The 15,629-nt window shown below is 47.0% G+C and overlaps 1 protein-coding gene and 1 non-coding gene across 2 annotated transcripts in view; both read right to left on the bottom strand.

The window, feature by feature from the left end:
• The window catches only part of cltrn (collectrin, amino acid transport regulator), a 32,862-nt gene that overhangs the window by 985 nt on the left and 16,248 nt on the right, over nt 1-15,629 (bottom strand). Inside the window, exons 4-5 of the mRNA XM_048603002.1 lie at nt 10,478-10,588; nt 10,194-10,388 (exon numbers count right to left, since the gene is read on the bottom strand). Of these exons, the coding sequence (XP_048458959.1) occupies nt 10,194-10,388; nt 10,478-10,588 (306 nt within the window). The remainder of the gene's footprint in view (nt 1-10,193; nt 10,389-10,477; nt 10,589-15,629) is intronic.
• Nucleotides 3,955-4,061, bottom strand: LOC125484481. The gene has a single exon (XR_007263325.1). It is a non-coding gene; the product is annotated as a U6 spliceosomal RNA (small nuclear RNA).

Below are 15,629 nucleotides of genomic sequence, written 5' to 3'. Positions count from 1 at the left end.
GGGCTCCCTGATTGGCTTGGGTGAACAGCTCCAATCAGGGAACTCATATTCTCTGGGTATTTATCTGGCTGACCTCTTTCCAATCACTACAATCTCTATGTTGTTCCTCTTACGATTTCATTGATGCAGTGGAATTTAATCACAACCTGTGTTTGGGAAAGACTTGAGAATGTTTGGTTTGCCACATGTTTGATTGTTGGAGGGATGACATTAGGAAGTGAGTAATCGAAGACAGTGTCAAATCCATCAGGGACCAGGAAAAGAGATTCTCTCGTAGCAGCTGATGGTACGGGCTGAGGCTATGGCAAATTAAAACTTGCCATCTGCCTTCACAAAAGAAAAGCAGGTTGTAACAATGTTGAATAGGATACCAGTAGATAAAGGGAGATACTTCAACAGGTTGGCAGTGCTGACACTAGCAACATCACCCCATCCGAATGGGAAGTATCCTCGATTACTGGGGAAGTAAGGATAAAAATTGCACAGGCTCCATCCAGAATGTTCCTATCCTTTCTTAGAAATGGGAGTGGCGCTAGGGGACTGATAAATTGTGCTGTTCTGAGTAAAAAGGAGGTAGAGAGAAAAACCCAACAACTACAGACCAGTTCACCATGGAGAAGCTGGTAGAGACAGGTAAATGTGAGTCAATATTGAGTTTGAACTTGAATAAGTTCTTGATGAACAAGCAAAGGGGCTTGGTGGAAATGATGAGATTCAATTTAATTTGATTTGTTGTAGACAGATGTACCTAAGCACGGTGGAAAGCTTTGTTTTGTGAGCAGTACAGGCAGATCATAGCAAACAAGGGCATACAGATCATAGGGCGCTTAGACAGAGCGAGGCATACAAAGTTACGGCTGCACAAGAGGTGCCCGAAGCAAGATCAACGTTATTTGAAGTCAGAGAGGTCCATTCAGCAGATGTTTTACAGGTGGATATTCAAAAGTCATTTCACCAAGTGACTTACCATACTCAAAGATTTAGGGCATAATTTCAAAATAGTTGAAACAATGGAAAAGGTTTCAATGGGATACTGGAGCAGAGAGACATGGGGTTGCACATGCATGAATGTCTTCAATTGAAAAGTCTATTAGAAAAAGCAAAGAGACTAGAGATAACAAGGTGTAGAGCTGGATGAACACAGCAGGCCAAGCAGCAGGAAGGCCAACCAGAGGAGCAGAAAGGCTGACGTTTTGGGCCTAGACCCTTCTTCAGAAATGGGGGAGGGGAAGGGGGTTCTGAAATAAATAGGGAGAGAGGGGGAGGTGGATAGAAGATGGATAGAGGAGAAGATAGGTGGAGAGGAGACAGACAGGTCAAAGGGGCGGAGATGGAGCCAGTAAAGGTGAGTGTAGGTGGGGAGATAGGGAGGGGATAGGTCAGTCCAGGGAGGACGGACAGGTCAAGGGGGCGGGATGAGGTTAGTAGGTAGGAAATGGGGGTGTGGCTTGGGGTGGGAGGAGGGGATAGGTGGGAGGAAGGATAGGTTAGGGAGGCAGGGACGAGCTGGGCTGGTTTTGGGATGTGGTAGGGGGAGGGGAGATTTTGAAGCTTGTGAAATCCACATTGATACCATTGGGCTGCAGGGTTCCCAAGCGGAATATGAGTTGCTGTTCCTGCAACCTTTGGGTAGCAGCGTTGTGGCACTGCAGGAGGCCCAGGATGGACATGTCATCTGAGGAATGGGAGGGGGAGTTGAAATGGTTCGTGACTGGGAGGTGCAGTTGTTTAGTACGAACCGAGCGTAGGTGTTCTGCAAAGCGGTCCCCAAGCCTCTACTTGGTTTCCCCGATATAGAGGAGGCCACAACGAGAACAGCGGATACAGTATACCACATTAGCAGATGTGCAGGTGAACATCTGCTTGATGTGGAAAGTCTTCTTGGGGCCTGGGATGGGGGTGAGGGAGGTGGTGTAGGGGCAGGTGTAGCGGTTGCAGGGAAAAGTGCCAGGTGTGGTGGGGCTGGAGGGGAGTGTGGAGCGGACAAGGGAGTCACAGAGAGAGTGGTCCCTCCGGAAAGCAGATAAGGGTGGGGAGGGAAAAATGTCTTTGGTGGTGGGGTCGGTTTGCAGATGGCAGAAGTGTTAGAGGATGATGCGTATGTGAGGACGAGGGGGATTCTGTTTTGGATTTTATTGGTGTGAGGGATGAGTTGCGGGAAATGCGGGAGACACGGTCGAGGGCGTTCTCGACCACTGAGGGGGGGCGGTGTTGTGGGCTATCTCTGAAGCAAAGAGACTATTTGGCTTTACCAACAGAGTCATAGCGTACAAGTCAGCAAGGTTACGTTAAACCTTCAGAAAACACCACTGCCGCCTTAGCTATACAGCCGCATTCAATTCGGGACACTTCGTCTTTGGGAGGTTGCCCTGACCTTGGGCAGGTTGCAGAAGTGATTCACATGAATGACACAAGTGATAAGGGAATTCAGCCTTGTGGGAGGCTGGAGTAGCATGCGGTGTTCACATTACAGCACGGAAAGCCCCGTTTCTCACCAACCCTGCTGAATAAAAGTGAGAAGGGGCTGATGTTCCTTGGCGGTGCCAAGTGCGTATGTACCCATCGTGCCTCCCCTCCACTGTCCAGTACACACCACACCCCAATCCCCTCCCCCACCATCCACCACCTTCCAGCACTCCATAAGATCCTTTCCCAACTGGAGCCCTCAGAGTCATGCCACTCCCACTCCCTCTCTGGAATCCATGCTTTGTGAGATGGCTGCAGGTCCCAGCAGGGCCCAGTACTGAGCTCTACAGGCATACAGCACAGAGACAGACCCTTCGGCCCAACTCTTCTATGCCAACCAGGTTTCGCAAACTAAACTAGAACCATTTGCCTGCATTTGGCCCATATCCCTCTACTCATTGCCATTTCCCACATTCGCCTTCACCATTCTTCTCTTAAACCACCGACTCTGTAACTTCATGTGGCCTACTTTATTGCAGTGAAAACACCTGAGCTTTTTCACTTCTCTTGCCCCCTCCTTGTCACCCTGTGGTAAACTATCTTCAATGAGCTCTCCTTTTCCCCTGCCACCTAAGGATTTCTCTTTTCCCCAATTTCCATCCCTCACACACTGAAACTGGTGCTGGAAGCCAAACTTCAATTTATGAGCTGACTCATAATTGTCAGTCATTTCGCTGCTAATCCTGTAGTCTTAACACTCTGCTCTTCCACACGAGGTTCTCAACTCTTCAACTCCTCCAAAAGGATTGTTTCTCTAAGAGCATCATATAGAATCCCTACCACAATGATCCTACAAAGAGTGTGCCATCCAGACCAACCCCTGTAACCCTACATTGCCCATGGCTAAACCACCTAACCTGCACATCCCTGGGCACTATGGCCCAGCCAACTCACCCTAACCTGCACATCTTTGGAATGTGGGAGGAATCTGGAGGAAACCCACGCAGACACAGGGAGAATGTGGAAACTCCACACAGAGACTCACGCCTGAGGGTGGGATTGAACCTATGACCCTGATGCTGTAAAGCAGCAGCGCTAACCACTGAGCCATTGTGCTGCCCTTTTTGATGCCCTTATCCCCACCCAGTAAAGTTACTTTGTTTGATCCTTTCAAACATTATGTACGTTAGAACTTGTTAAGCTGGACCACACTGTGATATCAATGCTTATCATCGAAGATCGTAGAATCATGGAATCCCTACCATGTGGAAACAGGCCCTTCGGCCCAACAAGTCCACACTGACACTCAGACATCCTACACGGCCCCATCCTCCTATAACCCACCTAATCTACACATCCCTGAACACTATGGGCAATTTAGCATGGCCAATTCACCTAGCCTACACATCTTTGGACTGTGGGAGGAAACTGGAGCACCCGAAGGAAACCCACGCAGACACGGGGAGAACGTGCAAACTCCACGCAGACAATCGCCCATGTGTGGAATCGAACCCAGGTCCCTAGTGCTGAGAAGCAGCAGTGCTAACCAAAAATATGGAACACTTCACGAATTTGTGTGTCATCCTTGCGCCGGAGCCATGCTAATCTTCTCTGTATCATTTCGATTTTAGTATACGTGCTGCCAAAGTGAGCACAAGGAGAATGTCAGGAGTGGGACAACCTTTTTAAAGTCAGGCGATTTGCATCCAAACTGGAAGACTGGGGAGAAACGCATTCTTCTAAATCACCATCCCGCACCATCAGCTTGAAGGGCTGAATGGCCTTCTTTTCGATCACTGCATCAATTGGGGTTGTAAAGACAGTGACAATAGCAGCAAACCTGCCAAGTTATTTAACAGAAGCCAGCACTGCCATCTCACAGAGGGGTTGATCCTTTGTAGGGATCGCTGTGCATTGCTTTCATGTTTTTGGTAACCAGAACTGGGCAGTGGATTTAAACCCGTCTGCCTGTTTTTGGGCTCTCGACCCACAGCCTGAACATCCTATAAAAGCTGGTATCCACATGGTTATTTCTGAAGAAGGGTCTAGGCCCGAAACGTCAGCCATCCTGCTCCTCTGATGCTGCTGGGCCTGCTGTTCATCCAGCTCTACACCTTGTTATTCACATGGTTATCATCGTTCAGCTGTTTACAACCTATAAACCCACAGGGCAAACCACAATAAAAACACATCACAGGTTTGAGCACTGGCACCAGCACTTCATTGCAAACACTGGAGAGATTGTCAGAGCTCCTACATTGCTGAGCTAAAGACATCAAAGCATCATCTGGGACATAATTGGGGTTTGATTTGATCACCATTAAGGACCAAGGAGAACCTCGCATTTTTTTTTCTCTTTTCCACTCTTTGCAAAAGTTTATGTTGATTTCGCAGTGGCTCAGTGGTTAGCACTGCTGTCTCACTGCACCAGGGACCCGCGTTCGATTCCACCCTCAGGCAACTGTCTGTGTGGAGTTTGCACGTTCTCCCCGTGTCTGCGTGGGTTTCCTCTGGGTGCTCCGGTTTCCTCCCACAATCCAAAGATGTGCAGGCTAGGTGCTTTGGCCATGTTAAATTGCCCCATGATGTCTGGGGATGTGCAGGCTAAGTGCATGAACATAGAACATTACAGCGCAGTACAGGCCCTTCGGCCCTCGATGTTGCGCCGACCTGTGAAACCAATCTGAAGCCCATCTAACCTAAACTATTCCATTATTATATGTTTATCCAATGACCATTTAAATGCCCTTAAAGTTGGCGAGTCTACTATTTTTGCAGGCAGGGCATTCCACGCCCTTACTACTCTCTGAGTAAAGAACCTACCTCTGACATCTGTCCTATATCTATCACCCCTCAGTTTAAAGCTATGTCCCCTCGTGCTAGCCATCACCATCCTAGGAAAAAGGCTCCCACTGTCCACCCTATCTAATCCTCTGATCATCTTGTATGTCTCTATTAAGTCACCTCTTAACCTTCTTCTCTCTAACAAAACCAGCCTGAAGTCCCTCAGCCTTTCCTCATAAGACCTTCCCTTCATACCAGGCAACATCCTGGTAAATCTCCTCTGCACCCTTTCCAATGCTTCCACATCCTTCCTATAATGCGGTGACCAGAACTGTACGCAATACTCCAAGTGCGGCCGCACCAGAGTTTTGTACAGCTGCAACATGACCTCATGGCTCCAAAACTCAATCCCTCTACCAATAAAACCTAACACACCGTACGCCTTCTTAACAACGCTATCAACCTGGGTGGCAACTTTCAGTGATCTATGCACATGGACACCGAGATCTCTCTGCTCATCCACACTACCAAGAATCTTACCATTAGCCCAGTACTCTGTATTCCTGTTACTCCTTCTAAAGTGAATCACCTCACACTTTTCTGCATTAAAGTCCATTTGCCACCTCTCAGCTCAGCTCTGCAGCTTATCTATGTCCCTCTGTAACCTACAACATCCTTCCGCACTATCCACAACTCCACCGACTTTGCTGTCATCCGCAAATTTACTAACCCATCCTTCTACGCCCTCATCCAGGTCATTTATAAAAATGACAAACAGCAGTGGCCCCAAAACAGATCCTTGAGGTACACCACTAGTGACTGAACTCCAGGATGAACATTTCCCATCAACCACCACCCTCTGTCTTCTTACAGCTAGCCAATTTCTGATCCAAACTTACAGCTAGCCAGTTTCTGATCCAAAGCTATGGGAAATGCAGGGTTATAAGGATGGGGTAGGGGGTGTAAGTCTGGGTGGATGCACTTCGGAGGGTCGGCATGGACCTGATGGACCAAATGGCCTGCAGCCAATCTGTAGGGATTCTACAATTCATGACAGTTTGCCAATGTAGAGAATTTGTAAATTCCGACAAAAAGTGAATGCCCTTTCTGCACTCTTTTGTTTTACATAATTCCTAACATCCAGTTCACCTAAGTCTGCCACACTGTGCTTTTATCGTGTCAGCCTTTTCCTGAAGTTTTGTACTCCCGCTGCTGAGGGATGGGAATGTCGGAAAATGTCACATTTTCCAATTTCGCCTTTCTGCGTTAAAACCGAGCACAATCTGACCAAAGGGACTGTGTGCCAAAACTCGCCATATTCCATTTCTCATGCTAGTCACGGTGGCAGCTCTTTGGGGGCGGCCATGGTTTGGGTCATAGTGAAAGTGGCCGCGTTCACATCTCTCTTTGATTGACCACAACTGGGAGAGATTTCAAAGTGAGCTGGCCTCCATCACATACCCCATGCCATCGCAAGTCTGCCAATTCACAATCCACACACCCCTTTGCTCCCTGTTTGCTCCGCACTTCAGCCAATCTACTGAGGAGCTCCTTACCCACGCCTTGTTTGCCCCTGGACTACGTTGCTCAAAAGTGCTGTCTTCATTTCTACTTTCTGTAAACTTGAGGATACCTAAAGCTTGATGCCCCTGTCCTTAGTGGTACTAAAGTCCCACTTATTGACCATCTCTTCTCTCACATTGGCACTCAGACAGATAACACTTTGATTTTGAAACGTTCATCCTTGTTTACAATTCCCTGCTGTAACTCTTCCTCTTTGTAATTTCCTGTAACACCCCCATAACTTTCGGATATATCTTTGTCCCTCTAATTCTGGCATATCCCAGTTTTAGTTGGTCCCATACTACAGACGAGCCTTCAGTAGTCTAGGCCCCAAATCCTGGAACTTCTCACCCTCTTGATTTCACTTTGCTCCTTTAAGACTCTCCTCAAAGCTAACCTCTTGACAAATATTTGGCCATTTGCCTAAATACTGGCTTGATGCACAAGTTTGCTCAGTAACATCACAGAAAATTCCCTGTGACATTTTTATTATATGTAAGGCACCATATAAATAAAAAGTTTCTGTCAGTTTTACAATGTAGAACAAAGCAAAGATCTGCAACCATCAAATTAAACCTTTAATTGGTGCTCCATTTGGGGCAGTTTGTACCACAAGGTCAAAGGTCAGCAAAGCTCAGAAACTTTAATACCAGGAAAGACTTTTATCCTGTCAGTCTGAGCTAGAACATTCTGTACAGGAACAATATTGCTACGGTAACAAGACTTGCAACACACTCCAAAGTTTAAAAACAGATAAGTGCATAATATCATTGGCAACAACAGGCAAAGGTTTATGACTGCTGGGATTAATCTGTTGACAAATAACATTAGCACTAATCGAAGAGTCAGCACGTTATAACAACACTGTCATAGCACGGACACCCACGTGCAAGAACATTCCTCTTTTCGCTACGAAGGCTGAGGTTCCTGAACTCAGACTTGCAATTCCCATTTTTTTACCAGACGGGAAAGCATTCATCAGGCTTACCACCATTGAGCCCAATTTCGGGTGATTTGTACCAGTGATAGTCCAGTGATAGAAGGATAAAGTTTCACTCCTGGTGCAAAGCATCATACACACAGTGTAAAGGGTGAAAGGCATCTTGACCAAATCGCCACTCCCAGCACTCTTTTATTTTATTTGTTCACATTTTGTTGACTTGGTATCTCGGCCAGCGTTTATTGCCAATTTCTAACTGCTGAAAACGGACAATTATAGGTCACCCAGCAAGGGACAGGTTGCTCAATTCCTGGTTTTGTACCTCAATATTGACATTCTCCCTGATATTTTGACATGGGCTATGTAGATAATCACATCCTAAGCTTCAATAAATAAGAACTCTATCCTTTTTTCAATCCCATAGGCTCAGTCTAGAGCAGAAGCACATTGGCAGCTTGAAAAGACAATGAAACCATACTCAGAAATGTACACCAGAGCAGCAGAGCAGAGAAAAAGAAAATGGACTTGTCATCAAGAACTGGAAGACTGTCTCTTTCTCCTGCTAATCTCTCTCAAAATGATTAGCCATGATCATATTGAATGGTAGTGCAGGCTCATAGGGCTGAATAACCTACTCCCGCACCTATTTTCTATGTTTCTCAGTTTAAACAGTGCCTGGTGAATCGGGGAAATAAGCAGTTACCAAGACCTCAAAGCTTTGTCACTGCTGAGGATACCAGGCAACAAGTAGTCAACCATGGTCTCAGGTTAAAACACTGATGCCTCCAGAAATCTAAGGATGTTTAAACTGTGTAGCATTCATCCCCTTGACTGTACCACCCCTCCCCTGTTACGCTTACTACCTGTGTTTGTGTGTGTGTGCATTTAATGCCTTGTTTTTTGGGTTAGTATGTAATAAAATTCCTCTTACTCAAGAAACCTTTAAAATTGTCTCCTTCGTTTTGATCCAGTTAACAACATTTTTAAGTTGGCTTGTGACGTTAACCCTGTGCTAGAAAAATTAGAAATATTTATTGCAATCGACCAGGAGGGTGTTGGAAACAAGGAAGCCAACTTCCTGTCCTCGCCAGGATGGAGCAACCTAACCCTATCATTATTTTCAGACAATGACATCTGACAATGAGCAACACAGACATTTAGATAATTCCCATGCTGTAGTCCCAGATGCGCCTGGTCACTATTTCTGAACAAGTTTTCCATCACTCTCCCACTCAACATGTTCCATTTCATTTCAGATCATTTGAAGATTGAAAAATGGGGACTGTTGACTTTCCAGCCAACGCTTAGAGAACAGTCAGGTGAAACAATCGAGTGAATTGGCAGATGGGTGAATTTGAATTCAAGTATTAAAACAAAAACTCAATTAAGAGTCTAATGATGGCCATGAATCCATTGTCAATTGTCAGAAAAGTCCATCTGGTTCACTAATGTCCTTTAGGGAAGGAAACTGCCATCCTTACCTGGTCTGGCCTACATGTGACTCCAGACCCACAGCAATGGGGTTGACTCTGAGCATTTAGAGATGGGCAATAAATGCTGCCTGGCCAGCAATGTCCTCACCTCATAAATAAATAAAAGCAAAAAAAAAGCATTGTCCAGAATTCCCAGACTCCCCCCCCCCCCCCCCCCGCCCCTCAAACCACACATGCTCATTTTGAAAGAGTAGAACTGGGAGCTAAGTGATGTGCAAGGCTTGGGACACGTACGTTTCTGTGCTGAAAGCGAAATATAAAGCTCATGTCTGAACATAGCAATGAGTTCTTTCCACATGCAGCATTCAGTTCAGGACCCCTTCAATCCTTTGAATTTGAACCAGTTCCTCTGAAATGTCCAGGTAGTGTAAAATTCTCTTCAAGAAATCATAGAATCCCTACAGTATGGAAACAGGACTTTTGGCCCATCTAGTCCACACCAAACCTTCAAAGAACCTCCCACCCAGACTCACTCCACTACCTTATCCCTGTAACCCTGCATCTGCCACGGCTAACCCACCTAGCCTGCACATCCCTGAACACCATGGGGCAATTTAACATGGCCAATCCATCCTAACCTGCACATCTTTGGACTATGGGAGGAAACCCATGCAGACATGGGGAGAATGTGCAAACTCCACACAGACAGTTGCCCGAGGCTGGAATCAAACCTGGATCCCTAGCACCGTGAGGCAGCAGTGCTAACCACTGAGCCACTGAGCCACCGTGCCACCCCAAAATAGCCCCTTTGTCCAGCTGTGCCAATGGCGATGTGATGTAGAAGAGTTAGATACCCTCAGGGACAGGGTCACCCCAGTGACAAATGGTGTTTGCAGATTCACAGAATGGTCACACAGTGTCAATGGGAGCCATTTACCCATTTTAGTGAAATGTTACTGAGCGGATTCACATCCCACCCCTAGTATAACGCCTATCCGTTCTTGCAAGTCAGCTATTTCACCCTGGAAAGGGAAAGCAGGAGAAAAGGAGGCACTGGCAACACTTACTTCTTTCTGTCCCGGTAACCGGTGATGATATTCACAATCAAAGCGACAATAACCAAGCCCATGACGACACCAAACACAATCAGCCAGACTTTGACTGATGGCTCAGCGACTGGGGCAAAGGTGGGTTCGATGCCGATAAATTCCAACGTCTCGTCGTCCAGGGAAAAGGCGTTGTTGAACCGAGATCTGACCATTCTGAAATGTTTAAAGAGCAACGTCAGCCGCAGGCATAACCAGATGGAGATCTCTCCGCGTCAATCCCTGCTTCGCAATTTAAATCGTACCTGATTGCCTTTTCCACATCAGACTTGGACACTGGTTGTAAGGTTTCATTTGTCACCACAAAGTAGAATGAGATCCTGCTCGTTTCTTGGCATATGTGCACATCAGAGACACTAAAAAGGACAACAAACAGGTCAAAAGCTTTATTACCCTGTCAAGTCACTATCCTTTCAATTTCAGTCACTAATGTCCTGAGTTTCTATTTACACAGTGAGGTTGATAGAACAGCTGGAAGGAGAGGCACAATTCGCACGTTAATTTGATTTGATTTAGTTTGAGCCAATTTGATTTAAGCTTTATGTCCTCAAGTACAGGAGGGCAGTGCCAAATGTACAATGTCGCCACACATCTTAGGCCCACAGTTACAAACCTTAGGTACACATAGTAACATAGAGAAACAAAGTTTAAAGTAAAGCATCACCATTGTTCTTAGTACAAGTAGAAAAATAAAGAAATAAAGTTAAAAGATGACATTACAGTCCTTCCTAGTCTTAAGTGGATAAATGAAGGAATAAAGGTAAAAGTTCTTTCTTAAGTGCAAGGCCTCGATCTCCTACACTTCGGCCCGCTCTCCGGGAGATCCCGGGCTTCCTGCTCTCGTTGCCGCAGATGCCAAGGGACTGACACTTTGGATTCACTCTAACCATGTTGGGCTCAGGCCTACAGCCACTTCCACACACGAGGAACCTCCATCCGACACCCCTCCGGGCCTACAGCCTCTTCCACACACGGGGGACCTCCATCCGACACCGCTCCGGGCCTACAGTCTCTTCCACACACAGGGAACCTCCATCCGACACCGCTCCGGGCCTACAGCCACTTCCACGCCTGGGACCTTTATCCGACACCGCTCCAAGCCTACAGCCTCTTCCGCACACGAGGAACCTCCATCTGACACCGCTCCGGGCCTACAGTTGCTTCTGCACATGGGGGACCTCCATCCGACGCTGCTCCAAGCCTACAGACACTTCCACACACGAGGAACCTACTTCCGACACCGTTCCGGGCCCTCAGTCTCTTCCACACTCGGAGGACCTCCATCCAACACTGCTCCAGGCCTACAGCCTCTTCCACACACGAGGAACCTCCATCTGACACCGCTCCGGGCCTACAGTTGCTTCCGCATATGGGGGACCTCCATCCGACACTGTTCCAAGCCTACAGACACTTCCACACACGAGGAACCTACTTCCGACACTGCTCCGGGTCTACAGCCTCTTCCACACACAAGGAACCTCCATCCAACACCGCTCTGGGCCTACAGTCTCTTCCACACATGGGGAACATCCATCCGACACTGCTCCAGGCCTACAGCCTCTTCCACACATGGGGAACCTCCATCCGACACTGCTCCGGGCCTACAACCACCTCCACACACGGGGAACCTCCATCCGACGCTGCTCTGGGCCTAAAGCCTCTTCCATACACGGGGAACCTCCATCCGACACTGCTCCGGGCCTACAGCCTCTTCCACACACAAGGAACCTCCATCCAACACCACTCAGGATCCAGAACTTCTTGCCATGCTCCTCATGATGCCATCGCCACTGTTGCTCTCTCTCCACAGCCTCCAGGGGGTAAGTAAATCAAAACCGAGAAGGAGAGACACGATAAAATAATGCGGCTGGCCTGTTGCGCATGGGCCTACTGTATCGGGGCTGCCATTGTGAAGGAAGAGTCATCAGATAAATTGGAAATTGGCATTTCTGTTATGTCTGCAAGAAAAAGAAACAGAATGAAAGGGGAAGCAATCTGCCAGAAATGGAGATGGGAGGGCTGTTCAATTTGGGGTGATATCTTGAGACCCTAATTAATCCCAAATAGGTGCTGAAAAAATGCAATTTAGACCTGATAGGAGCCAACACCTTCACATTCACAACAGTTTAGGGAGGGAATTCCAAAGTTTAGGGCCTAGCCAGCCCTACGTTTGACAGCTGTGCTTAAAACCAGGGTGGCACGGTGGTTAGGAATGGGTAAGGCCTTAGAATCATAGAGATCTACAACTCAGAAAAAGCCCTTCAGCCTGCACCAGTCAAAAACAACCATCAAACTATTGTAACGAAACAGAAGTTGCTGGAAAAGCTCAGCAGTTCTGGTAGCATCTGTGAAGGAAAGATCAGAGTTAACGTTTCGGGTCCGGTGACCCTTCCTCAGAACTATTGTAATCCCATTTCCCAGCTTTTGCCCAGCTTTTCTAGCTTTTCTTCCCAGCTTTTTCTAAATAGTTGATGACGAGGAAGACACATTTTAATTAACAGCATCGCCGAAGTGTGTGCCAATACATAATTAGCAATATTAATTGAGGAAGAAAAACGAACTTAAACCTTTATGTCAAACACAAAGGGACACAAAAGGGGCGAAAGTTATGTTACCTTTGTCCAAATTTCTCGTTAGGCAAAATACGTTGTTTAGTTTTGGTACAGAATCCCTGGAGGAATACATTTGATTGGAGAGGATGCAATGGAGATTGAGCAGACTGATGCTGGAGCCGAAAGGGTTAAGCCGTGAGAAAAATTGCACTGTCTGGGTGAGTGTGGCTGGTTAAATGGTGATTTAATTGAGGCGTTTAGGCTGATGATTTGTTCTTAGAGTAGATAAACAGGAAGTATTTTCCACGGTAGTTCAGAACAAGGTGGGAGGGGAGGGGGACATGTGGTGGGGGGAGGGAATAACCTAAACATTTGAGCTGTAATTTGATGTCAGGAGGCACTCCTTCAAATTGTTTTCACTTCAAAATCTGTTGGGACTCAGAGTTCAATCCAGACCTTTAACTCTGAGTTTAATAGGCAGGAGTGTCAAAGGGTGTGGAACCACAGTGAGTAAATGGGATTAAAATACATGTCCATCATGACCTCAAGATCCTTGAACGCTGCAACAGATTCAAGGGCTCAACTGGGTTACTCATGTTTGTACACTTCCTTGCTCTCAACCTACCCGCCTCGGCAATTCTACTTATTACTCCATTCACACAGTGTAAATAAATCGATTTAGCAAAATCATCAGAGAAATAGGAACTATCACCACCTGCACTATAAATGTAAAGTTGTGCTAGTGAGTGGAATTTTAGCTGAGCTTGTTTTAGGGAGAGCCCTTTCAGAGAGTTGGTGCAGGCATAAAGAGCTAAATGGCCTCTCTCTCTCTCTCTCTGTCTTCTGTTGGCTATATACGCAGTCTCCAAGCGAGAGAGACAAGTTAATTCAGGGGATGAAGTTTGGTGCTGCAACCATGGAAATAGCGGAGTACGGGTATGAGGAGAGACTGACGTGTGACTTACAAAGTTCGGGTAGGTGATACAGTCCTGAACAAACACGTGGATCACTGAAAGCTGTTACCTCACTAACAGGGCAGGAGCAAAACATACCTGGCCCCTCAGAACAGCCTGAAGGCCTGTTGGAAACAATACATTCTCCCCCTCTGTCTAGTGTCAAGCAAGCCTCAGAGTCCAAGATAGATGCAGCCTTGATACGGTTATCATTGGAAGAAGAGGAGGAAACTCTCCCGAGACACTTGGGGCGCAAGAGATAGCATATGGTCTGATACGTGCCACCCGTGTCCTGGTCAGAGTCGGAGGAACCCAACCTGGGCCCAGGAGAAGCTACAAGAGAAAGAAGAGGCCTGCACCCCCAGACTTCGTGAAGGAGTGATGTAGTGATTGCCAACGAGGGCCAGGCGGACAATGAGATATTTGGCTGGGGCTGTTAACCTGGGCCGATCAGGGAGTCCCGGCTGACAGGCACAAACAGGGGATTCAGAGAGACTCCTCACCCTCGGGCCCAGTTCCGAGTTGGCTGGTCAGAGCCCATGTACAGTGCATGTGTAAATAAAGGGTAACGTGGTGACGGGACACCAGCCTCTGTGCAGTTGTTTCAACCTCCACGCTATTTCATCTCTTGCAAATGACATTCCTTGGTGCAATACTGATGAAATACCATGTTGTAACGCACCAGTTTCCACTGCTGCGTTTCCTCATGCTTCCATGAGCAGGGGAAACATCCAGAGGGGTTTTTTGTTTCCATCTGGGGATGAGGTGAATGCTGGAAGATTTACAATGCATTCCTTTTTTTTTTCTCCCCCCAGCATTGTTAGAGGTTCAGCAAATACAGATCGGAAACATTCTTGCCTCTGTCATGTGCAAACACAGATGAAGTGCCGTGGACTTAGTTTACTTGAAACTGTCATTCAGGTTTATTTCACAGTTCCGACTGTAACTTGCAGTTGGACACAACAGTGAATGCTTCCTGCTTTGAACATACTTCTGCTGCACTGCACACAGCAATTAGCTGTACAGTTTAATCCTGCTTCTTGGCTCGTTACCAGAGTCAGCTCTGAAAACAACGCAGCTCTTAAAATAATAAGAGCACCGCCTTGACATTTACTGGACTATAAGGGAAGCTTTGTAGAACAAGGCCAAAGGCTGACAAGATTAAGAGTTGAGTAAGCATTCAAAAATGCAGCGACAGCCTAATGTGCAATCTTCTTAATTGTGCCTGTGTGTGGTGAAAGAACAGAGGAAAATCATTTGGATTGAAATGCAATCATGTACAAATGGCCTTCCTTGTCTGCCATAGTCATGTGACCCCTCCCCCCCCACCGCAAGGCTGGAGACAGACACCTTTACTTCAGGTAAGCATTTGGGTGGAATTTTCCCAGCTTCGCCTGTGCGACGATAGGTCTGTTGAGAAAAGAGGGTGAAAATTCAGATTCTTGGCATTGAGGAGAAACCAAGTTCAATTCTGCCACCCAGGTCTGCACGGCGAGATGGGGAGCTCGCTGGTGAGGGGCCTGTTTGCACACGTCGACCTCTCGTTCGTATCCAGTCTCACTTCATTTCGATGCAATTTCCCATTCTCCCACCTGCCGAGGAGAGAAACTAGACGGTGACAGTTCCCAAGCGGAACAAACAGAGCAGGTACCCAGTGTCTCCAGCTGCACCTTCCTCTACCCTGGATAACAGTACCCAGCATCTCGGGGTGCCAACCACCTACTGGTCCCATATCCATGAATGTTGGCACCCTTTCAGCATCATCATGGCACATCCCCAAACCGCTGCCAATAGAATTCTGTCCTTCGATGCAGCACTTGAGTGTACACAAGCACCTTTCATTCTGAGATAGTAGGAACTGCAGATGCTGGAGAATCTGAGATAACAAGGTG

This window comes from Rhincodon typus, chromosome 11 (genome assembly GCF_021869965.1).
Source record: "Rhincodon typus isolate 14 chromosome 11, sRhiTyp1.1, whole genome shotgun sequence".
Classification (NCBI taxonomy): Eukaryota; Metazoa; Chordata; class Chondrichthyes; order Orectolobiformes; family Rhincodontidae; genus Rhincodon; species Rhincodon typus.
The sequence above is the reverse complement of the archived record's forward strand: the minus strand, read 5'-3'. Positions and strand labels throughout refer to the sequence as shown.